We start from the raw sequence: 24495 nt of genomic DNA on the forward strand, positions 1-24495 counted from the left end.
GAAAAGTCTGCAGCAAGATGTCATATGAGGGAGTAAAGCGGGGAGCAGGCACACAGGGGAGGTTAAGGTAAAGGTGGGCCAACGGTCCGGCACTTCCGGAGGGCGTGGCCATCCTGCAGACGCGGTTAAGGTGGCAGGTGTCTAGAGTCCTTTGCCCCTCCCTCTCACCTCAGTTTCCTCTTCCGCACCGCACCTTCTCCACCTGCCTCTTTCCCGGCTTTATTGAGATGTAGAGCACACATAGTACTGTCCACTGTCTCAGTTATTTCTGGTGACATCGAGCGCACAAAGCTTAGCTTGTGCCCGCTCGAGCGTACAGGCCCCCGCCCCCACAGTCCGCCCAGCCTTTCGCCGCCTGCCGGCGCGTCCCTGGATCCCCGTAGGCAGCGTCCGGTCTTTGTCCGGCCCTCCTCCACACGCACAGGAGCACTTAATGTGCCCTCTCGTCCCCGGTTTCCTACAGAGCCTGTTCTGGTAAAGGTTGTGGCCACGTAGCAGCCTCATGCCCATTGCTGAGCACAATTCCTGTCTGCTTGAGGTGCGGGCGTCTTCCCCCGCTCGCCGGGTTGGACTCTGGGTTCATTCTGCCATTGTCGTGGAGCTGCTGTGTACGTACTTCCACATTTTTTCCTTGCAGGGTTCTCACGGCTTACCGGGATTGACCCTGTAGTGCGCGAAACTTAAGTTCAACCTTAAAGGAGGTGGCCGCACCCTTATCTAAAGTGGAGAATTTCCCTCAAAAGCTTCGTCTTCTGGTGGCTGGAGGGAGGATGAAAATGGGGACAAGGAGGTCTGGGGCTGTACATGAGAGGGAGGATGGCATTCTCAGGAGACTTCTGGCGACGTGGCCCCCGGAACTCCCCACCCAGTTTGCAGGGCTCGGCGTCTCCTCCTCGCGGGTCCCTGACGCCCCCTGGCGGCGCGCTCCTGCGCGGCTCCGCGGAGACCCTGCCTCCGTGTTTGGGTGGAGCCGTACTTCTTCCTCCGCGCCTCCAGGGGACACTCGGGCGCATGCGCGCCCTCCAGCCCCGCGCTACCTGGGAGGTTGCTAGGAGGTTGGCAGCTGGAGGTGCTGATTGGTGAGTTCCAAAGTCGGCGGAGTTGGCAAACCCAAGGCCCCTCCCAACCGGACCCCGGAAGTGCCTGCCTACGGGATAGACTGGTAGGCACTCAAACGCCAGGGCCACCGCTCATTGGACCTGGCGGAGAAGGCGGGTCCCAGCCCAAGCCGTGATTGGTCGCTGATCCTGGCCAGCCGGGCGGGAGATCCGAGACTGCCTGGTGCTGGCTGCATGGGGCGGCGGAGGCGCCGGGTGGAAGGGGCGGCCAAGGCCTTGCCTGAGGCTATCGCTGCGCTGAGTCGGTCCCTGCCCGCTGGGCCCAGCCCCGAAATCTTCCGCCGCGCAAAGTTTGACCGTCCAGAGGCGGTGAGGCTACCAGGGTAGGCGGCCGGGGGCGGGGAAGGCCTTGTCCTGGGCCGACGTAGGTGATACCTTGATATCCGCTGATTACAAACTCCTTCGCTGCAGGCTCCAGTGCTCTGGCAGCTTCTCTTCCGAGTGCTCTCACCGCTTGCTGCAAACAATACCTTGACCGACCTTGCTCCAGGTAAGCCGGGGCCTCTCAGTGAGCCACGCCCCCAAGGCCCTTGTTTCCACTCCCCCAACTCGGTCGACCCAGTTCTGCCCTAACTCAGTAAGTCCCGCCCCATTAAAGCTCCTCCTTTGTCTGCCCCTCTTTATTCAACTCGAATGCCCCCTTAGTGCAGGCACCCGCCCCTCCCCCTCTCGCTGACAGCTCCAGCCCGCCCACTTCTTTGAGCCCCGGTTTCCATTACCCTTTTTCCCTTGCTCACCTGGCTAGCCGTGGCTCTGAGACTGGCTAGACCCTGAGCCAACCCATCACAGAAATCCAGCCTCCTGGGCCTCCTTTGTTCACTCTGAGCGGGTTCTCAGCTTAGGGGTGCTCCCAGGTCCCCGGAAGGATCCAGGGGACATCTCCAAGTTGGCACCCCGTGAGCTGGCGATTTCCTATTCCAGAGGCCCAAGCCCGTGTGGTGAAGTCAGCACTGGGCTCCCAAGGCTACCCCAGGTCTGCGCTGGTACAGTTTCCTGCGGGCAATTCTCAGGGAAGCCGGGAACTGCTGCTGGCCCTGTCCTGGCTCCTGGCACGAGGACCTTTGCTTGAGCAGCTGCTTGCCCAGACCCGTGTGCAGTTGGGTGATCAGTTGCCCCAGTGTGAGGTGAGTATGTAGTGAGGGTGTCTCAGCCCAGCTTTGCCCAGAAACCCCCATCCCAAGTCACATGGTATCTGCCCTTGGTGCAGTCCTCAAAAAGGCTCATCCAGCTTCCCGGCTGAGGATATAGAGGCTTGATCCTGTGCTAGCAGCATAACTCCTTGTCCTGGTCCTTCCGTTAGGATGAGATGGGGTGTATAGCAGGGCTGACTCTTGTTCTCTCTCCATTATGAGGTCCTGGCCAGCCCTGGTCATCCTGCACCCCATGTGGAAACAGAGAGTCCGGTGGATCTCCGACTAGTGGAATGGCTGATGGGAAAGCTGCGGTTTAGGTGGCGACGCCTGATCTCCAGTCAGCAGGAACAGTGTACCCTCCTCAGCAAGGTAGTCCAGACACATGGCTCTTCGCACTGTGCCCCAGGCTGCCTTTCCCTGTGGTCCATCGCTGTCACCGCTATTGGCTCACTGGGCTGCTGGGCTTCCCTCAACTCTGGCCTTTAGGTTAAGTCTCACCTTTACAAGCAGGGCAGGACCCTGCTTTGCCTGTGTCCTGGTGAGCAAGGTGTGGAGGCCCTCAGTGAAATTGTCTAGTGCCCCTCTCTCTGCAGCTCCCCAGCCCCAGCATTACACCCTGAGCCCAGCTCTGTCCTTTGTGGCTATGAGTGGTCTCTGAAAGTGCCTGTGTCCAGCTAAGAGAAGTCTTGCTGGGGCGTGGCTCCTCAGTCTGGTTGCGTTACTTGTTACAGATCCACCTGTACACCCGTGGATGTCACAGCCAACAGAGCCTTGGCCATCTTTCTGTGGCTGAAACAGAGATGCTCAGAGACCCAGAGAGCAGCCAGCAGGTGAGGGTTGGCAGGGTGCTGGAGTGGGTGTTGCCATGGTGGGGTGTGGTCTGTTGGGGAGCACCTGGGTTGGTGTTAGGCTTTGACTTCTATGTCTCTGGGTATTTGTGGGTGACCAGTGTGTCCCTTAGGATTGTCCCTGTCCCGTTGATCGCCCACCTATCCAGGAAGGCAGACTAGGTGTTGTGTGTGTCTGTTATTTGTCCAGCATGGTCAGGGTCGGAGGGATACGGTGTCCAGGAGGGGACCACTGGATTGGAGGAACAGTGATCTCAGGTCTGAAACGAGCTACCAGCTCTCCCTGTTGTAGCTGGAGGTGTTTAAAGGCCGAGTATGAGTGGGGATAGCTGCTCTTCAGAGCCTGGGGCTAGACTCAGGGGTCTGTGTGGGGAAGTCTACTGAGGTAGATCGATGTACAGGCCCTGGATATTTGTAGGCCTCGGTCCTGCTCTGTTGCCTAGGGGACATTTGGTTCTTTCCAAGCATGACTGCCCTAGGCAATGGGCTCCTGATGTTCCCAGATAGACCTAAATCTTAACACAGACCTGGAGGATCGCAGGCCTTGAGACCCAGTGATGAAGTGGCCTCAGGCAGACATTGCCTTCTGTCTGAGGCTGAGAAGAGTGCCAGTGTTGGCCCCATCCCCAGCTTCTCCCAGGATATTCAGTTCCTCCCACATAGAAACTATCTATCACTGGTTTCTTCCTTCTGGTCAGCTTATCTCTGAGGTTTACAGGACAGGTCTAGCACTGGTCATCACTTAGGGGCTGGACTATAGACCATCCCAAGTGGTTGGCTGGCCGTTGGCATCGGGCATGTATTGCAACTGAGCTGGAGCTCAGGTTGGATGACCCCTTCTTCCAGGCCCAGCTCCTTTCTTTGCCTCTTCCTTCTGCAGCCCAAGACTGGACTCCTCACCTTATCAAAGGCCTGTCCTATGGCCAGGCAGGTGGGACTGGAGGATCATGGGGTGAGGGACAGATAGCTAGAACGCTGGTTTCCATGGTTTCTGTTGTCTTCCGAGGCTCATATCACAAGGCTAGTTGGCAGATTCCAGATCTGGGCTTCTGTGCTCTGGGTGATTTGTTATGCCCTGCTATGAGCCAAGAGTACTCACCTGGTAAAGTGTCTGGCCATTGGTACCAGCTGGACCTGTATCCCTGGATAAATGCGGGGCTGGGCCAGACCTTGAGGGGCTGAGACAACGTTTGAAGGTCCGTATGTGCCCTTGGCTCTGACACCTTTTATTTTTTTACTTTTGTTCTTTGTGGATTTCACATCATGCATTCTGATCCCACTGATCTTGTCTCTTCAAATCTGCCCTCTGCCCTTGCAACCTCCCCCCTCATATCAAAACCAAATTTAAAAGAAAAACCAAAAACCAAATCAACCAACCAAACCAAACCAAACAAAAACAAAAAAGAAGAAGAATCTCACCGTGGAGGCTGTGGTGTGGTCCGCTGAGTCACACAGCTTACCCTTTAGTCCATTCATCTTTACTTGCAAGTGTTCGTTGCCTGGAGTCATTGGTCTGGCTCGAGGCCTCTGGTTTCTGCTAACCACTGATAGTGGGCTCTCACTGTGGTTCCTCTTGGATATCCTGTTGTTGTCCTGTGTCATGGAGATCCTGCTGTTTTGGATCTGAACCCCTTGGATCATAACAAAGGCCTGCCATGCTCGGTCTGGCACTGCCTAGGACTTGGCTGTGGGGCCACTCTAGGGGTGTCTCAGAATCTGGTCTCTGCTGATACAGGACTGGACAGCAGTGGTTAGGTGGACCAAGGCCACAGATCAGCTTCTGTCCATGTGTTTGTTGGGGTGCCGGCTAAAACCTGGATCTGGTCCACCCACAGACAGGTCCCAGAAGTTTCCGGAATGTTGCTGCATCACTAGTCAGTTCCCTTGGTCGCTGTGGAGTCCACGGCCTTCTGTTTGCACCCTCTGTGTCCTTGTTCCTGCTGGGGAGGAGGTTCAGGGAGGGGGCTGCATCAGGAGAATGCAGAATTGAGGGTGGAGCATGGGAAGGTGAAGGGCCTTACTTGCTCCTCCATCACACCCACACCCCACAGTCTAGGGGCACTGAGCCTCCTGGGGACTGTTCTTAGAGGCTGTCTTACCTGCCCTTCTAATGGTGTGTTTCGGTGCCTTTTGCCTGTGGTTGGATCTTTGCCCTTTGGTGCTTGTGCCCTCCTCACCCTGGTCTGGTTCCTTACATCTCTCACCACTCTCCCACCTCTTCCATGGCTAAGTGGCAGCTCTGATGCCCCTGTCTCTCTTGTGCTTGTCCCGTTGGCCCGGCCTTGGCCAGCATTCAGGTCTCTCCCCAGGTTCTTAGGCCATGGACCCTTCTTGCATTCTCTGTGGAGCCAGGGGTGGGGTGGGGTCTTAGGTCCAGAGGGCTTGGCATGTGCTGTCTTCTGCAGGGGTCCTCTCTCTGGGTCCCCCATACAGGTGTCAAGAGGGGAGCACTTACGTTCTGTGTGGGTTGGGCCTCTGACTAGACAACGGCACCTCAGTTTACAGATTACTAAGCGTTTTGTCTTCTAGGAGGGTCAGGTGTGTTGGGTGATCTGTGTTTAGAAGGGAGGGAGACAAGGAGCTAGTGGCTTCTGGCGCTAAGCCAGTCGGTGGATGTTCCGTAGGAAGGGGAGATCAGAGTATGGGGATTGCTCTGTCTCTGATGCACAATGGTTAGTGCAAGACTAGCAGGCTTTGCTCTGCTGAGGGAGGGAAGGCAGAGGTTATCTTCTGGTCTGGCCCTGTCCTTCCCTTTTATGCATGTCTCATCTCCGTCCCATGCCCCTGTCCTATGCACAAATCCCCATCACTTAAAAACTCTTCCTTACCTTTGGGGTTTCCCAAAGTTACATGGGACGGCTCAGAGGCCTCCCTAGCCTTGGGCCTTCTCATTTACGCAGCCTTTGGGACAGCCTCTAGTCAGTGGAATATTGGGCAGAGCACCCTGGTCAAAGGCCCCTGGACTAGAGCTTGGCTCAGGAGGTGGTCAGTGGGCAGTCTGGCCCAGCTGTGTCTTTTTCTCTAGCTTCTGCAGACACTGGAGATTGAGAACATGCGCCTGGGGGCAGCTCTGGAGTGGCGGCACTGTGAGCTGGTCTTCTGGCAGTGGATGGTGAGGAAGTCTTCCCTGTCCCGCCCTCCCCCCCACTCCCCCCCACTCCCCTACCCCGGCCCTGGCCAGGAGTCCCAGGCTCATTGGTGGTAGAGTTTGGAAGATGGAAGATGGAGGACTCCAAGGGATGCTCTGCTCAGGACATCTGCTGGTCCTCAGTGGAGGCCTCATATTGCTGGTCCTTACTCCTCGTTCTCCCAGAGATCTGGTTTTTGTGCTCCCTGGCGTGCTAAGGAGCTGCCCTGTCCACAGTAGGACCTGGGAATGCTACCACTGCCCCATTACCCCTGCGTCTTCTGTCCCCACTTGAAACCTGGGCTTGTCCCTGACCATCTCACCGGGGTCTCTGCAGGATACAGTTCTGGATGCCTGTTTGTCGGAGAGTCCTGCTGTGACCTCCCAGCCCACAGTCCTGCCCATGATCTCTGAACGCGGGCTTAGTGAGCTGGAGCTGGTAAAGCAAGAGTTACAGGCCCTGCAGGAGGAGCTGCGGGAAGTGACTGAGACCCGGCGGGCGGCATGGGAAGCCCAGGTGAGCTCCTAGGCAGCTGCTTCGCCCACCCTTCCCGACCCATCCTCCCGCCCTGCCTCTTACTGCCCCCACCCCCCAGACTGGGTTAACCATTTGACTAAGTCTCTAGATGAATTACTCTACTTATTTGGATTAAATTGGATGGCGATACACTTGGACAGCAAATTCCAACAGCAGGGGGCTGCAGGGAAGGGATCCTGCCGTCCTTCACTGCCACCTTCAGACTTTGTCCAGGGTCTCCCACAGAGAGGTGGGCAACCCTGTGCAGCAGTGCCTGTCCTTGTATCCCCGTTCCGTGCACACTGCCTATTGGTCAGCCACACAGCCCCTGCCCAGCGGCCCTCCCCAGCTGTGCCTGGTAGCTTACATCGTTCACTGCCATGTCTGTCAGTTCTCCTTTTGGGAAGCATTTTAATGTTAGCTGCAGGCAGGCCGCCCTTAAGCTCTTCCTTGAAGCTCTCCTCGAAATCGGGGGCATCCTCCGTGTTCCCACACTATCCATCCGAGAGAGGCTGGCATGCCACAGACTGAGGAGGCTGTGGTTGAGCCAGAGGTCTCCTCCCCTCTCCCACAGCAACTACTACCCCAGGAGTGCGGCCTGCTTTTATCCTGGGTCATGTTTGTTTTTTTAGAACAGTGAGGGCAGAGTCCATTCAGCATAGCGCCCAGGACTCAAGGTAGCTTTCTGGGGTCTTTGGAGTGGGTTAGTGGCTGGGAAGCCCTCATCAGTGTGGTCTTCACCCCAGGCCTGCTGCCCACAGGGTCTTTGGATGGGGACTACCCTAAGGGTTAGAGGGAGTACCCTGCGTCCCCTGGGTCAGGGCAAGTCATGTGCTCCGCTCCTGGACAGCAGCAGGAAGGGGAAAGGTGGAACAGGGTGGTGGGGGACGCTGCACTGACCCCTGGAGTAGTGGGTGTCCTTGGGAGTCTTCCTTTGAGTTCCAAAGGGCCTTAAGGCACGTGGTGGGCTAGAAACTGCCCAGCGGTCCTGCAGCTAGCAGGCCTGAGACAGGAGCCCTGGAGGTTGAGGTTAGGGATCCTGATGCCCTGAGTTTTGGGTCCCTGTGTCCCAGCTGCTGCTGGCATGGGTTTTAGGGGCTTTGTGAGGGTGAAACATTTTTGGGCTAGCCAGGCCTTCTGTACTGGTTCCGGCGTGGCCTGGCTTTCTATGGTGGAAATGATGCATGGGCTAATACCTTGTCTTAGAGCTCTCGAGTTGCGAGGTTATTGGGAGCACCTGGACCTGTCATCCTGGGAACAGAGCTGCCCTTGGCTCAGGAGCCTCTGTATCTTCTTTTATACAGATTGGAGGCCTAGGTCAGGGGCCAGAGTGGAGCACCACAAGGAAGGCCTTGCAGGAGGCTGTCGAACAGGAGTTGGTCGCCCTGCAGGGGTCCTGGGAGCCATCCAGTAACCCTGTCCAGCCACAAAGACCCCATCGACTGGTGAGATGTAAGGATGAGTCACCAAGGCCCCAAGGCCTGCAGGCAGCCGAGGTGATCAGGACACTGAGCGCCCAGGAGGCCTGTCTGACCAAAGTGCTGCATCAGCTGCAGAATCAGTGTCGGCAGGAGCTGGCCAGGATGGCTAGTGCTCTGCCTGGATTGATTTGGATTCTGGCTCCTGGACACTGAGGACCTCAAGATGTGCCCACTTGTGTAGAGGGCTTTGTAGGGTCTCAGAGGAACAGACTGGGGCTGGCATGGGAGCAGAGGTCCGGGCCATGTATTCTTTCCAGGGCCAGAGCCCTTTCTGTCTACAGTTTTGGAGTCACCATAGGCTGGTCCTCCTGAGACGTTTGGAGGGGACCTGTATATACATGGTAGAGCTGTCTCTGGGGACACCAGGCTGCTGCCCTCTTCCACTGTCCCTTTAACTTCCTCTTGGGACACTGGGATGTAGGTGGTGCATGGTTGGCACCGTGCTGAGATCACACATGCCCCACAGTGCAGGAGGTATTGGGCCTCCCCTGAGTGGAACGGCCCTGGTTGTTTCCCTGCACCTCCTTCTTAGACTCTGGCTGGACGCCTCCTGTACTGGGCCATGGCTGTGCCTGGTGTGTGTGTGTGGTGGGGAGCTGGATGGGGGCCCTGGGGGCTCTGCCTGGGGGAGAGGAGGAGGGAAGCTGCAGTGTAGACAGAAAGGCCTTTGTTCTGAAGGCTGCCAGGCAAGCTCAGGTCTCACAAAGCGGCCTGTGTCCAGGATGTACCCACAGCCTGGTGGGATGGCTCTCCTAGCCCAGGCTTCTCCCAGCCAGCGGGCTCAGGCTGGTCCCGTGGTCTCTAGCCCTGCTTTCCTTCCTATCCCCAGCTCCAAACTCTGACCAGACACTGGACAGGTGGTAGGTCCCACTAGGCAACCTCTAGCCTCCTGGTAGCTCAGGCCTGAGGCCACTACCAGACCCTGGGCACCTTGGACGCTCAACTAGAACATTGTCTCGGGGTTTTCCTGCTTGCCTAGTGTGTGGTAAGAGTGACAGCTCACGTCTGGGGTGACAGTTCTGGTGCAGGTGGCCTCTGGCCCTGGAGGCAGGATACCATGCTAGTTTGTCCCAGTGACTGTTCCTAGCACACTTCTGGAGGACCAGTGTCTAACAGGTCCTTCCTAACTTTCGTGATGGTAGCTCCTAGACTCACTGGATCCTCCTGCCTGCTGCTGGGCCTCTGCTGTACCTTCTGGCCTTGATTTGGGCTATAAACAAGTCCGCTTATGCTTCCTGCCTCTGAAAACTGCCCTGCTATAGGATTTCCAGTGGCCCTTTGGAACTTGACCTTAAAAAATCTAAATGTGCCGGGCGGTGGTGGCGCACGCCTTTAATCCTAGCACTCGGGAGGCAGAGCCAGGCGGATCTCTGTGAGTTCGAGGCCAGCCTGGTCTCCAAAGCGAGTTCCAGGAAAGGCGCAAAGCTACACAGAGAAACCCTGTCTCGAAAAACCAAAAAAAAAAAAAAAAAAAAAATCTAAATTCAGCTGGGTGGTGGCAGTGAATGTCTTTAATCCCAGCACCTGGGAGGCAGAGGCAGAGGGATCTCTGTAAGTTTGAGGCCAGTGTGGTCTACAGAGCGAGTTCCAGACAGCCAGGGCTACACAGAGAAGCCCTGTCTCAGGGGAAAAAAAAATCCAAATGCAGATCAGTGCTCCCAGCTGTCACTTCTCTGTTTGTTCGGCAGAGTTAATCATTTCCAGTCAGAATTCCGTGTACACGAATGCATTGTTTGTCTCTGTGGGACTCAAGGGTCTGAGGGCCATGTCAAGGAAAGAGCCTCTTGGGGGCTCAACCATGGGACCCATTCTTGGTCAAGTTGTTAGACATTGTCACTTGGGAAGGACTTCAGTACCAGTTTTTCCACATATAAGGGCTTGAAATAGCTCACATTGGTGGTCTCACTGTTCTGTGTCCTGAGCTCCCACACAGTCAAGTAGGAGTAGAACCAAGTGTCAATTGACCACATCCTTGGTGGACCCTGAAGTCCTAGGGCAAGCTCACAAATTGATGATGTATGGTGCTCCAGGGTCCTTTACCTGCAGCCTAACAGACTGGGCGTTATGGGCCACCTGACCGACACTCTCCTCCCTGACTTTGAGGAAGAGTGGTCACATTGTCCCTAACACCCCCAACCTGATCTTAAGGTCAGGAAAATCTAGTACTTGACACAAACACTAAAGATCTGGCCACCCACGGCACATTGGAGGCCAGCAGGGGGACAGTGGGCCCTGCTCTGAAACCAGCGAGGACATGCCATCTGTTTCTTGGGTTCCCACCCAAGGGAACCTAGTATGCGAAGACAAGCCCCCCCATTGCTTGAGGTCGTGGGGAATACCAGAGGTGGTTTCCTGACACCAAAATATGCTGACTATGAGGGGAAGTTTGGTGATTTCAACTCTTATCAAAGCTAGAAATTTCTGTTTATTAAAAGATGATATGATAGGATGTGTCCCGGTGGTAGAACACTTGTCTATCTTGTGTGAATTTGGATTCCGTCTCCATCTTCTTGGTTGGGGGTGTTGGTGAGGGAGACAGTTTGGCTGGGAGTGTTAGCTACATTTGTAAATGGTTTGGTATAGAGATGAGCAACAGGATATCAATCATGAAAGACAGCTGAGTGTAAGACAGGAACCGAGAATGCCTGATAAGTAGGCCGAATGCCATCTTCATGGCAACCAGGTGAAAGGGAAGAAGGCTTCTGCTACGGGCTGGAAGGGTGTGCTAAGACACTGCCTTGGGTTGGTAAAGGACTGCTCTCAATGGATTGGAAGAACCACTTCTGGGTCTGTCCCAGAGAATTAATGGTATGTGCACAAAAGGCCTGGCAGGGACCACCCTGTAACAGCGTGCATAACTTCAGGAATCAGAAATGCCTGCATAACTCCAGGAACCAGAAATGCCTACAACCCTGTGAGAAGCCAAGGATGATGCAATCCTGAATGTAAAAACTGTCTTGAAGCTACATGAGGTGTGATGCATGCCTTTAGTCCCAGCACTGGGGAGGCAGAGGCAGGCAGGTCTCTTGAGTTTGCCAGTTTGGTCTACAAAGCAAGTTCCTGGACAACCACACCTGTTACACAGAGAAATCCTGTCTCAAAAGCCAAAAAGAAAAGAGAAAAAGAACCCCATATTTCAGTATGACATTTAACAAGGCCGTAAAATAAATAATAAAACAAGACTGAAGATGTACCTAGTACCAGAAGACAAAACCCAGACATAAATTGGCCAGAAAAAGACCCGCACAATAACCTCATTCATAGAATGTGCTGGAGCAAGGGGAGGTGTGGGTGCTGGAGAGGTCTGCTGAGGGCTTCTTGAACATTGACTTTATAGATTCATAACATGTATATCACATCTGGTTTTTGGGTATATCAACCTTGCCTTATAAAGAAAAATCATAACTCCAGACAGCAGCATCACGTGAAGATGCTGTATGTAGCTTTGTCCTCATGGTGTGGGTCATTCAACCTGGGCAAGCAGGTCAGGACCATGTGTACCTGTGTGGACACGGAGAGCCTCTTCTGTGTCCTGTTCACATCCAAATTTGGCCAAGGAGATGTTTAGGTGTCGTTTAGGAGAGAAGCTGGCTCCTGTTTAATCATGGGGACCTTGGCAGTTGCTGTTAACCAATTAGCTAGCTAGGGTCATTTACTTCATGGAAATCAGAGTAGATGAGTAGTTCTAGCATTAGTAACCCTTGGCTCATGAGTGCTGAAACCTGATGGACCGATAGACTCAAGCTTGTGGCTCAAAGCCCTGGGAACTAGAGGTGCATGGGTCCAGGCCTCAGGAGCCAGAGACTGACAGATCCAGCCGCTCACTCGGGCTAGAGGAATCTTGCCCTGGCTTATTATTGCCTGCAACCCAGCACTCAGCAGTGCCTCAGCTCTGAGCAGTAGCTAGTGGTAGAGGCAGGCAGTGCAAGGTAGCATTGCAGCTCTCACCCTTGGGTAATCCCAAGGCCTCTTCTAGTGGCGGGCCTGGGTGACGGGCCTGGGTCTGTCACCCATCACCTTCCACCTCTGTTCTGCTGTCCTCACTGATGCCACTGTGAGTGTTACCCGATCAGCCTACACTGCTGAGGAGTAGATAAAAGACTATTCTGAGGAAGCCTTTGCTGGGCCTAGGGTAGCACCAGGGGGCATCTCAGATGTCTCCCCGTGGACTGGAGAAAGCTGAGCAGCCTGGCTGAGCAGCCTGGTTATATAGCCAGGAGGGGTGTAGGACATGTTGGACATGTTAATGGGAGGATTCTATTTACACCAATCAGCACAGCTCCCAGTTTCCCAATCACTGGCTCACACCCCCACCCCCCATCCCCGAGCTGAGGGCCTTGTGCTTGCTAGGCAAGCGCTCTACCACTGAGCTAAATCCCCAACCCCAGTGGCTTTTTAAAAAAAATTTATTATCTCATATATTACAATCTGATCACAGTTTCCTCTCCCTCCACCCTGCTAGTCCCTTCCCCCCTTCCCTTCTCCCCCATATCTACTTCTCCATTTCCCTTCAGAAAAGAGCAGGCCTTCTGGGGAAATCAACCAAACATGGCATGACAAGTTACACTAGCACTAGGCACATACCTCGTGCGAGGCAACTGGGTAGGAGGAAAAGGGTCCCAAGAGCGAGCAAGCAAATGAGTCAGAGACAACTCCACCCCCACTGTTGGGAGTCCCACAAGAGCAAGCTACACAACCCTAATGTATATGCAGAGGACCTAGCGCAGACATCACTGGCTTCTTGCTGAATTACTGCGGAGACATCCCTCTTCCCATCATGAGTGAGAATGACTTCAGGATCTCGCTTGGGTGGGGTTGTACAGAGTAGTTGGGACAGGATTAGGAGTCAGAGATTCTCAGAGTGATAGTATAGTGTCCAGCACAGCCAGCTGCTTTGAGAGTAGTGCCACCAGCTCTCAGAGAAGCGGCTGCCTGGTAGACAGCTCTCTGCGTTAGGCTGCCAGTCCTCCAGGAAGGGTCTTCCTGCCATTCAAAGGTCTGTGGCCCATACCTGCTTTTGCTCATTTGCAGGAAAAAAAAATTACTGGGTACTTACAATAGGGTCTTACAACTCAACAGAACCAACATTCTCATCCGCTCTTAGTGAAGCTCAGCAGTGTCGACTCCTGCCTCCGTGCCCTGGTGCCCAGCTTTGGTACCTTCACCATGACATTTGAGTGGAGTGCATGGCAGGCAGTTAAGCTACACAAATTGAATTTGGGACTAGAGGACAGGTGAGAACACTGGTGTGGATGGGACCACACTGGGAGGGATGAGGCCAAGATCCAAGTCTGAGGCCTGAGCCCTGGTTGCCCACAAGCAGTAGCTAGGAAAATGAGGTCAGAGGGACCGACGGGGGTGTCACCTGAGGTTTTACAGGCAGGAAGTGACTGTTAGATTAGGCCAGCCTTGTGATGGTCGTACCCATACTCTTATCCTAAGAGAAAGGACCTGCGAGCCAGAGCACCACAGTGCCTGGCAGTCAAGGGAGCTCTTATTGATTTCAGAGAGGGTGTGGGCCAGACTCTTCCAGTGCGGTCTGTGTGCAACCCTGCTTCCTCTTTGTGGACCAGAGATTTCCCTAAACCACTCTACCCCTGCCTCACCATTGTACTCTAGGGACCATGTGATGTGGTGATAGGGACAATGAATGTGGTTGGGACAACCGTCAGGCCTCCGAAGCCCTGGGAAGGGAGCCAGGGAGCCAGGAACTAGATGAGTCAGTGTCACCTCCCACCCACACACACCTGAGGGACACAGCAGTGATGGTCAGCTGCCCTCCACGGCTCCTTGCTGTTTGTTGCAGGCCTGGAGGTCTCAGCTTCCTCTGTTCACAGTAGTGTCCGTGTGTGCCTCAGTAGTTTCCTGGTGACATCCTTTGGTCAAGTAGAGGGTTGGGAGATGGCTCAGTGGGCAAAGTGTTTGCTATGCAGGTGTGGCGACCTGAGTTTAGGTCCCCAGAACCCATGTGAAAAGCTGGGTTTGGAGTCATGCCTCTAAAGCAGATACTAGAAACGAGACAAGAGGATCCGAGGCACTCGCTAGCTGGCCAGTCTAGTCAATTGGTGAGCTGCAGGCTCAGTGGGACCCTGTTTCAGAAAACAAGGTGGGGAACCGAACTGGAATACACCTGGTCTTGATCTCTGGCCTCTACATGTGTACATGTGCACACAAACACACACAGACCAACAAAAGAAAGACCTAACCATTCTATTGATGTGTTTGGGTCAGACAACACAGGAATTCCTCAGCTGTCCTAGGAAGTTAATGGTGGAGCTGGAACTCAGCTGGTAGAGTTCTTGCCTAGCATGTATGTCCTGGGTTCTGTTCCCAGCACCTGGTAAGCTGGATGCGGCGGCACGTGTCTACTTCCAGCACTCAGAAGGTGGAGGCGAGAGAATCAGAAGTTAAAAGTTGTCCTCGGGCCACATAGCAGGTTGGAGCCAGTTTGGGATGCATGAGACCTTGTCTCAAAAGAAAAAAAAAAAATTACAGTTGGAAATGAGTGAAAGACACAAACCCTTGGTTTAGTTCTTAATGCACTTGCTTATTGGAAGGATTCTGGGTCCACTTTCAAGCTTTAATTTGGTTGAGTGTATCATCTGGGCTTTCTAATTTGCTTTGGCTTTTGCCTAGAATTTGTTTTCTTATCACAGCAATGGCTGCCAACCCAGTTTGTTAAAGAGGTAACCGAGGGAGAGTGCCCAGTGTTGGAACCCTGAGCTCTCTCAGGTTGTTCAGGAGGTATCTGACAGACCGTATATCCCCATGTTACCTTCCCTTAAAACGAAAATAGCCAAGTGTGATGGCACAGACTTTTAATCCCAGCCTCGGGAGGCTGAGGCATGGGGATCTCTGTGAGTTCAAGCCAGCTTGGTCTACATAGTGAGTTCCAGGCCAGCCAGGGCTGGCTACACACTGAGACACTGTCTCAAAGCATCCCCCTGTCCCCAAATGCCTTGCAGTGTTCCCTGAGAATTCACTGTGGCATCCTGGGATGCCTTAGCACACATTTCAGGAACTGCAGCTCCAGCTAAGACAAGTCTTTGTGTTTTCCCACCCTGCCTGCACTGTTAGGTCTTAAAAGACTCACGTTGTGAGTCTTGTTCTGACTGAAGTACATTATCCCATGTCCAGTGAGGTGTGTGTACCTATTTCTCTGTCTGATTCCCAGAGACCAACACTCAAGCTATCTCTGGTTCTCTGAGGCCAGAGAAAGTCTGTGGTGATATTTGTAATCTAAGAACTAAAGCTTGCCTGAATATCAGAGGACAGAGCAGCCACAGAGGTCAGGCAGTGGTGTCACACACCTTTAATCCTAGCACTTGGGAGGCAGAGATCTGTTTGGATCTTTGTGAGTTCAAAACCACCCTGGACCACATGAGATTAATCCAGTTTAAAAGAGAAACAGCCAGGCAGTGGTGGCACACACCTTTAGTCCAGCACTTGGGAGTCACACCCTTTAATCCCAGCAGTAGGAAGGTGGAGACAGGAAGTGATATGCCTGGACAGAGAAAGGAATGTAAGGTCGGAGGAGATAGGAATGAAATCTTTTTGGCTGAGGACTCAGCGGCATTCAGTCTGAGGATTCATGGAGACAGGATCTCTTTGGCTGAGGAGTTGGCGAGGTGAGAAGCGGCTGTGGCTTGTTTCCTCTGATCTTTCAGCATTTACCGCACTATCTGGCTCCGGGTTTTTATTATAAGACTATTTAGGATTTGTGCAACAAAAGTCCTGCTCTGGAACAGTGACTTGGCTATACAGTCAGATCAGGTCAGTGGACGTGAGGTGTATAATCTCTTGTCAGGGTGACAGTGGCAGCCCGATGCCATCAAGCTCCTCTTGGAATCACTTATTCCCTTCAGTACGCTTCAGCTTCTGTAGGCCATTGACTGAATGTTAAGTGGTCATTCTCTCTCATGTGTTTCTTTGATTGCTGAAGTTGAGTATAATATCATGCACTTGCTTAGTTTTCTGGTTTTACTTTATGGGTATGTATATCTGTGTGTGGTACATGTGTGTATGCATGTTTTGTATGTCTGTAGGCACGTGTGTGTAGGGGGTGTACACGTGTAGGTAGGTGCATATACATAGGTTGGTGTTGAGTACCTTACCCACTCACTCTTCATCTTATATGTTGAGGAAGAGTTTGTTGCTGAACACAGAGTTTGCCTATTTTTGGCTAGTCTGTTTAAGACAGCTTGCCCAGGGTTCGTCTGTCTCTTCTTCCCCCATACTGGGATTTCAGGCCGGCCAACATGCCCACCTGACTTTTATATGTGTTCTAGGGACCCAAACCCCGGTCTTCATGTTTATACCGCAAACACTTTACTCACTGAGCAATCTCCGCAGCCCCTGGCTCTTTCCTTCAGTAAATGACTAGTCATTTCTTCTTCTTGATGGGCTTTCTCTGTATGGCCCTAGCTGTCCTGGAACTTGCTCTGTAACCCAGGCTGGCCTTGAACTCACCATCTGCTTGCCTCTGCCTCTCTAATGCTGGCATTAAAGGTGTGTACCACAACCACCTGGTGTCGTATCTGTTTTCAATGTGTGTCTGTGTCTGTGTGGTGTGTGTATGTGGAGGCCAGAGGTCGCTCTATCTTCAATATTTCTTTATTACTTTCTACTTTTTTTTTTTAAGGTTTATTTTATGTATATGGGTGTTTTGTCTGCATGTACATCAGCACACCAGAAGAGGGCATTGGATCCCCTGGGACTACAGTTACACAGTTGTGAGCCCCATGTGGGTGTGGGAATTGAACTCAAAACCTCTGGAAGAGCAGCCAGTGCTTTTAACTGCTGAACTATCTCTCCAGCCTCGCTACTTTAGTTATTGAAACTGGAGCCAGCTATTTTGGTGAGATTGGCTGGCTGTGAGCCCTTAGGATCCACCTGTCTGCCCTCCCTAGCTCTGGGGTTGCAGACACATGGCACAGTGTCTGACTTGAAGGAGGTGCAGGGGATCTGAACGCAGGTCCTCGATGCTTTCACTTCCAATCTCACTGAGCCAGTTCCAGCCCCTGGTTCTTTGAGTTTTGACTTTTTTTTCCAATATGGAAACTGTCTTAGTATCATTTATTGATGCCCCATCTGTTTCCACTGTTCCAAAGAGCTGCTTATTAGAGATCTGGTGTCCTTTAGTTGCTGAGTTTTTTTTATTTGTTTGTTTTTTGAGACAGAGTTTCATGCAGGCTGGCCTCAAACTCACTACGTAACAGAGATTGGTCTTGAATTCTCTTTTCTTTCTTTCTTTCTTTCTTTCTTTCTTTCTTTCTTTCTTTCTTTCTTTCTTTCTTTCTCTCTCTCTCTCTCTCTCTCTCTCTCTCTCTCTCTCTCTCTCTCTCTCTCTCCCTTCCTTTCTTTCTTTCTTTCTTTCTTTTTTTTACATTTAATAATAATACATTTGTGGTAGTTTGAATGAAAATGGCCCCCATAGGCTCATAGAGACTGTCATTATTAGGAGGTGTAGCCTTGTTGGAGTAGGTATTGCTTTGTTGGAGTAAGTGTGTCACCAGGGGGTGGACGTTAAGGTCTCAGATACTCAAACCAGGCCCGGTGTTACTCTCTTTCTGCTGCCTGTGGATCCACATGTAGAACTCTTAGCTCCTCCAGCACCATGTCTGCCTGCATGCCACCATGCTTCCTGCCATGATGGTAATGGACTAAACCTCTAAACTGTAAGCCAGCCCCAATTAAATGTTTTCCTTTATAAGAGTTGCCGTGGTGGGCTGGAGAAAGGACTCAGCGGTTAAGAGCGCTGGCTGCTCTGCCAGGGGACCTGAGTTCAATTCCCAGCACCCACATGACAGCTCACAGCTGTCTGTAACTCCAGTTCCAGGGGATCTGACACACAGACACATCAATGCACATAAAATAAAAAATAAATGAAACAGTCAAAAAAAGTTGCCATGGTAAAGCTGGGTGGTGGTAGTGGTACACATCTTTAATCCCAGCACTTGTGAGACAGAGGCAGGCAGATCTCTGAATTTGAGGCCAGCCTGGTCTACAGAGAGAGTTCCAGGACAGCCAGGGCCACAAAAGGAACCCTGTCCCAAAAAACCAAAATAAATAAATAAATAAATAAATAAATAAATAAATAAATAAATAAATAAGGAGTTGCCATGGCCATGGTGACTCTTCACCACAATAAAACCCTAACTAAAATGTATAATAATAATAATAATAATAATAATAATAATAATAATAATAATAAATAATTAAACAGAGGATAATTTTAGTCCTGTCCTTCTCTCAAATGGGTCCTGTGGATCAAACTTAGGTCATCAGGCTTGGCAGAAAGTGTCCTTATCCACTGAGCCATCTCAATAACCTCTCCCCCAGTCTTGAGTTTCTAAAATACATTTTATTTGTTTATTATGTGTGTATGGGTGTGTGGTGGTTTGAATAAGTATGGTCCCCATAGACTCATGTGTTTGAATGCTTGTTCATAGGGAGTGGCACTACTAGGAGGTATGGCCTTGTTGGAGGAAGTGTGACATTGTGGAGGCGGGCTCTGAGGTCTCCTATGCTCAAGCTACGCCCAGTGTGACATACAGTTCACTTCCTGTGTCCTGCAGATCAAGATATAGATCTCTCAGTTCCTTCTCCAGTACCCTGTCTGCCTGCATGCTGCCATATCCCTCCATCATGATAATGGACTAAACCTCTGAAACTGTGAGCCACCTCGATTAAAAATTTCCTTTATAAGAGCATCTGTGGTCGTGGTGTCTCTTCAGCAATAGAAACCGTAACTAAGACAGGGTGTCCATGTACAACAGTGTGTGTGGAGGTCAGAGGACAACTTGCAGGAGTCAGTTTGCTCCTTCTGCTGTGTGGATTCTCTGGATGAAATTCAGCTGATCAAGGTTGGTGGCATGCACCTTCCCCCATAGGCATGACCATAAATTATTATTTTTTTAACCAAATTTGAAGCAAGTTTAAATTAAATATTGGCCAGGTAGATTCTGGCCAGGTGCATACCCAGGTTCCTGGGAAATGACCGACCTTGAATTTTTTTTTTCTGGATTTTTCGAGACAGGGTCCCTCTGTGTAGCCCTGGCTATCCTAGAACTCGCTCTGTAGACCAGGCTGGCCTCGAACTCACAGAGATCCGCCTGCCTCTGCCTTCCAAGTGCTGAGATTAAAGGCATGTGACACAAACACCTGGCAGCTGATCTTGAATTCTTGATCCATCTGCTCCATCTCCCAAGTTCTGGGGTTATGGGTGTGTGCCACTGCACTGGGATTCTTCTCTGTTGGTTCAAGATGGGTTAGCATAGACTGGCCATGAACTGATGAACTTCCCGTGCTAGCCTCCTGGCGCTGGGATTCCAGGCCTGTGCCCCCATGACCAGCTTGCCCCTGAGTTCCTTATTCTTCCTCTTGGTCTTCTTTCTTTCTTTCTTTCTTTCTTTCTTTCTTTCTTTCTTTCTTTCTTTCTTTCTCTTTTTCTTTCTTTCTTTCTTTCTTTCTTTCTTTCTTTCTTTCTTTCTTTCTTTCTTTCTCTCTCTCTCTCTTTCTTTCTTTCTTATTTATTTATTTATTATGTATGCAGAGTTCTGGCATGTATGCCTACACACCAGAAGAGGGCACCAGATCTCATCCTAGATGGTTGTGAGCCACCATGTGGTTGCTGGGAATTGAACTCAGGACCTCTGGAACAGCAGCCAGTGCTCTTAACCTCTGAGCCCCCTCTCCAGCCCCCTCTTGGTCTTCTTGCCGATCTGTGGAGGGCATGTTCTCTGCACTGCTTCAGGGATGGTCTCTTTCTCTCCTGACAGCATTCCTATGGAAATTTTAGAGTGGGTGTCAAATGTTAGAAAATGATTGTCTGCGCATGGTGGCGCACACCTTTAATCCCAGCACTCGGGAGGCAGAGGCAGGTGGATCTTTGTGAGTTTAAGGCCAGGCTGGTCTACAGAGCGAGTTCTGGGACAGCTAGGGCTGTGTAGAGAGATTCTGTCTAAACAACAACTCATCCCCTCAAAAAAAAAAAAAAAAATGAAAAAAAAAAAAAACAACCCTCAAACAAACAACAACCATCCTCCAAAAGCCAAAAAACAAACAAACAAAAAGTTGGTATAGGCAGTTTGGAGAGATTCCATGTTGCCATAGTTGCCACACCTGCGACGGTGTCGCCCGTGTGACAAATGCCGATCTGGTGGTGTCACGAGGAAGGGGGGCACGTGTCTCTCGAGCGCCGCCCCCCCCCCCCCCCCCCCCCCCCCCCCCCCCCCCCCCCCCCGCGGTCCCCTGGCAATCAGCCCGAGCAATGGTTCCTGGATACATTGTTCCCTAAAGACCAGCCTTCCGTGGATGGTTGGCAAGACTCCTGCTTCTTTCTTCTTTCCTGACAACAACAACCTCCCTGTGCCTGGACTCCCGTAGACCCTCGCTTGACGTACCTGATAACTCCTCAACTGTTACACCGGCACCGCCCCCAGTGATTCAAGCCCTTGGGCAGATAGCACAAAAAACCCCTACTTCAGTGGGGGCACTCATGGATAGATTAGAAAAGAAAGAGCTAATGATTCAGGTTCCCACAGATTCTAAGGAAGAAAATGTAAAAGTAAAAAGATTGTTAGGTAGCCCTCACTCAGCTCATGCAAACTCACAAGAAAGAGAACTTAGGAAACTGGCAACTCCCACAAGAATGGTTGGAGTGTACATTCAATACCGTATTAATGGGAAATAGTGGACACCCCCTCGTTGAAATCACAGAAGTAGAAATTACTTAGATCCACCCCCTTTTACAGGGGCTTATGACTATGAAGGGAATTGGTTGGGTAAATCATGGGGGAAAAGAATGTTGTGGAATCAGTTGCCTTTTATGGAAAGGCTGGTTAGAAGCAGAAAGGTATGGTGTACATATGATAGGCAGACAAGGTCAGCTATATTGAGGGGTATAGCACCTGTGCTAAAGAGGTGGGCTAAGGCTCTTGGTGAGGACTTTGTAACTGTCTTTAATAAATTACTAGAAATGGATCACTAGTTATTGAGTACGTGATCTGGCTCTTAGGGTTCAGGCCACAGCATGTCTCTGTCTGAAAGGATTAATCATTCTGAAAACCACATTGTGTGACCACAAAAGATTGCGTCTATTTCTTTCCTTTTGCCCCTGGACTTAATTCCTTGTTAAGATTGTATAAAATCTCAACCTGATGTTCAGTAAAATTGCAGCAGTTTCACAGCATACTCTGGTGTCTGTCTGTCATCGCCGAATCCCAATTATCCTGAGCACCTTCCCCCCCCCCTTCTCTCTTGGTCTGGTGGCCCTACTGAGACCCAGTCCGCGGCACATAGTTTTGATTCTTCCAACGTCTGAGCACATCTCTCCATTGATGTTTTCATGGGTCCTTAGATGGAGAATTAGTCTCGTTTGGTAGGGTTATTTATCCATATTTGATTTTAAGTTTTATTAACTCTGAAGATTAATACTGCATTTTCTAAAGATTGCAGAAGCGTAACTGACTTCTGCATATTGACCAGGTATAAACAAGCTTGCTAAACTCTGTTACTAATTCTAAAATCCTATCTTTAGTTCTTTTAAGCTTGCCGAGAGCATGGTTCTATCTGCGAAGACTAATAGGTTTCATTTATAAAATTAAAAAAAATGTTTTAAGTGTTTGGATATTTTGTGTACATGTGTGCCTGTGTACCACCTGTGTGCCGTGTTTACGGAGGCCAGAGGAGGATGTCAGACCCCCTAGAACGGTAATCACTAGATTCTTAGCCACCTCGTGGGTACTGGGAACGGAAGCTGTGTCTTGGGGAGAGCAGCAGTGCTCCTAACCGCCAAGCCATTTCTCCAGTCCTGGATTGCTGCTGCTGCTGCTGCTGCTGCTTCAGATTAATTTTTGTATGTATGAGTGTTTTCTCTGTAACTATGCATGTGCACAGTATGCAGGCCTGGTGCCCACGGAGGTCAGAAGAAGACATCAGATCCCCCTAGAACTGGAATTATGGATTATTGTGAACTACAACCAGTGTAGGTCATGGCACCCAAACCCAGGTCATCTATAAGAACATCTGGTCAGGCGGTGGTGGCGCACGCCTTCAATCCCAGCACTCGGGAGGCAGAGCCAGGCGGATCTCTGAGTTCCAGGCCAGTCTGGTCTACAGAGTGAGTTCCAGGACATCTAGGGATACACAGAGAAACCCTGTCTTGAAAAACCAAAAAACCAAACCAAACAAACAAAAAACCCCCAAACCAAACACACAGAAACAAAAACCCAACCCCCCTAGCAAATCCTCTTAACCATGGAGTCATCTCTTCTGCCCTGCCCTGTTTCATTTTTTTAAATGTCTACTTACTCATTACATATTGTTTCCTAGTTTCTAGTGTCCCCAGTACAACAATGAGCAGATCAGCAGCTATGGGCATCTACCTACTTCTGGTTCAAAAAATTATTTTCAACTGTTAATTACTGAGATTGCTGTTTGTGTAGGGTTTTTTTTTTGTTTGTTTGTTTGTTTGTTTTCAAGACCAGGTGTAACTGGAGTTTTCCTGCCTGGCCCACAGTCAGGACAAATCTCTCTCACCTGCCAGTTCCACAGCCCCTCAGACCCGACCAAGTAAACACAGAGACTTATATTGGTTACAAACTGTATGGCCGTGGCAGGCTTCTTGCTAACTGTTCTTATAGCTTAAATTAATCCATTTCCATTAATCTATACCTTGCCACGTGGCTCGTGGCTTACCGGCATCTTCACATGCTGTTTGTCATCATGGCGGCTGGCAGTGTCTCTCTGACTCAGCCTTCCACTTCCCAGCTTTATTCTCCTCCTTGTCCCGCCTACACTTCCTGCCTAGCCACTGGCCAATCAGTGTTTTATTTATTGACCAATCAGCAACACATTTGCCATACAGAACATCCCACAGCACTTCCCGCTTTTTTTTTTTTTCAAAAAGTAAGGTTTTAACCTTAACAAAGTAAAATTACATATAATTTGGGAATTTGGGCGTAGCTTCTCTTACTACTTCCTGCTGGAGGGGGGCGCTGTATCTTATGGGGAAACAAAGAAAATTTTAGGATTATGGAATAGTCCATGAGGCTGCATCGTCTGAGCCAGTTGCCTTGAAACGATTCTGGATGTTGGATCATCTGGGCCATGGTGTCATAGGAGACCTTTCAGGGGGTCTTGGCTGGTCAAACCTGATGTATCTTAATCTGGAACAAATCCATAGCCTCTGGCTTTCTGTGGAAACAAAAGAGACTCTTTTCCAAAGCAATATATCCTTATATCCAAATTTTGAAGTCAAGGTATCTTTAAAATATACATTTTGGCATAACTCAACAGCTTTTACAATCAAATGTTTTTCTGCAGTTAAAAATCCCAAAGACAACACAATCCAGATTCTCTGTGTAATATCCATTTTTACGTGGCTTATTTTTTTATACTACCTTTACTGTCTCTTTAAAGACTTTATTTTTTAAAACTATGTATTTGTTTATATAACTTTATATATCACCTTTTTTGTCTCTTTCAAGCCTATGTATATTTTACACACATTGTAAACTATTACATCTGAATCTGTCTTATTGTGAATCTATTGCTTTAAGCTGCAGCAGCTGTGGCTGCTGGCTCCGCCCACCTCAGCTTCCCATCATGGCTACGTTTACCACCAGCTCTGGGAGCTATCATGGGTCTATGCTTTTATCCAAGCAGCGTGTAGTCTAGAAACCTCTTTTTACGTTTTATACCTGCAAAGGCTAAATCCACCACACAGCTTAATGTGCCACTTGCAGAGGCCTCATTCCCGCCAAACTGCAGGTCAAGCACGCACACCAGAAACCCACAAGGAGCTCAAACCAGCAGCTGCTGCTCATTTGAGAGAGACAATTAGGAACTGTTTTTAGCTCCGTTTTAGAATCTTTTTTCTCAGTTTTAGGTGGAAACTCTTGCCACCACGTTGGACGCCATTTGTAACTGGAGTTTTCCTGCCTGGCCCACAGTCAGGACAAATCTCTGTCACCTGCCAGTTCCACAGCCCCTCAGACCCGACCAAGTAAACACAGAGACTTATATTGGTTACAAACTGTATGGCCGTGGCAGGCTTCTTGCTAACTGTTCTTATAGCTTAAATTAATCCATTTCTATTAATCTATACCTTGCCACGTGGCTCGTGGCTTACCGGCATCTTCACATGCTGTTTGTCATCATGGCAGCTGGCAGTGTCTCTCTGACTCAGCCTTCCACTTCCCAGCTTTATTCTCCTCCTTGTCCCGCCTACACTTCCTGCCTAGCCATTGGCCACAGTGTTTTATTTA

The 24495-nt window shown here is 50.6% G+C and overlaps 1 protein-coding gene across 1 annotated transcript; it reads left to right on the top strand.

Annotated features, from left to right (window-relative positions):
• The first annotated feature begins 614 nt into the window (after positions 1 to 614).
• On the top strand, positions 615 to 18936 carry Tedc1 (tubulin epsilon and delta complex 1). The gene is made up of 8 exons (XM_052739157.1): positions 615 to 1427; positions 1530 to 1608; positions 2040 to 2242; positions 2471 to 2620; positions 2983 to 3081; positions 6125 to 6211; positions 6564 to 6743; positions 8048 to 18936. Exons 1-8 carry the CDS (start codon positions 1293 to 1295, stop codon positions 8375 to 8377), a joined length of 1263 nt encoding a protein of 420 aa, XP_052595117.1. The 5' UTR covers positions 615 to 1292; the 3' UTR covers positions 8378 to 18936.
• Positions 18937 to 24495: the final 5559 nt, after the last annotated feature.

The sequence above is a fragment of the Peromyscus californicus genome, unplaced genomic scaffold (assembly GCF_007827085.1).
Source record: "Peromyscus californicus insignis strain IS unplaced genomic scaffold, ASM782708v3 Scaffold_15__1_contigs__length_86483966, whole genome shotgun sequence".
Taxonomy (NCBI): Eukaryota; Metazoa; Chordata; class Mammalia; order Rodentia; family Cricetidae; genus Peromyscus; species Peromyscus californicus.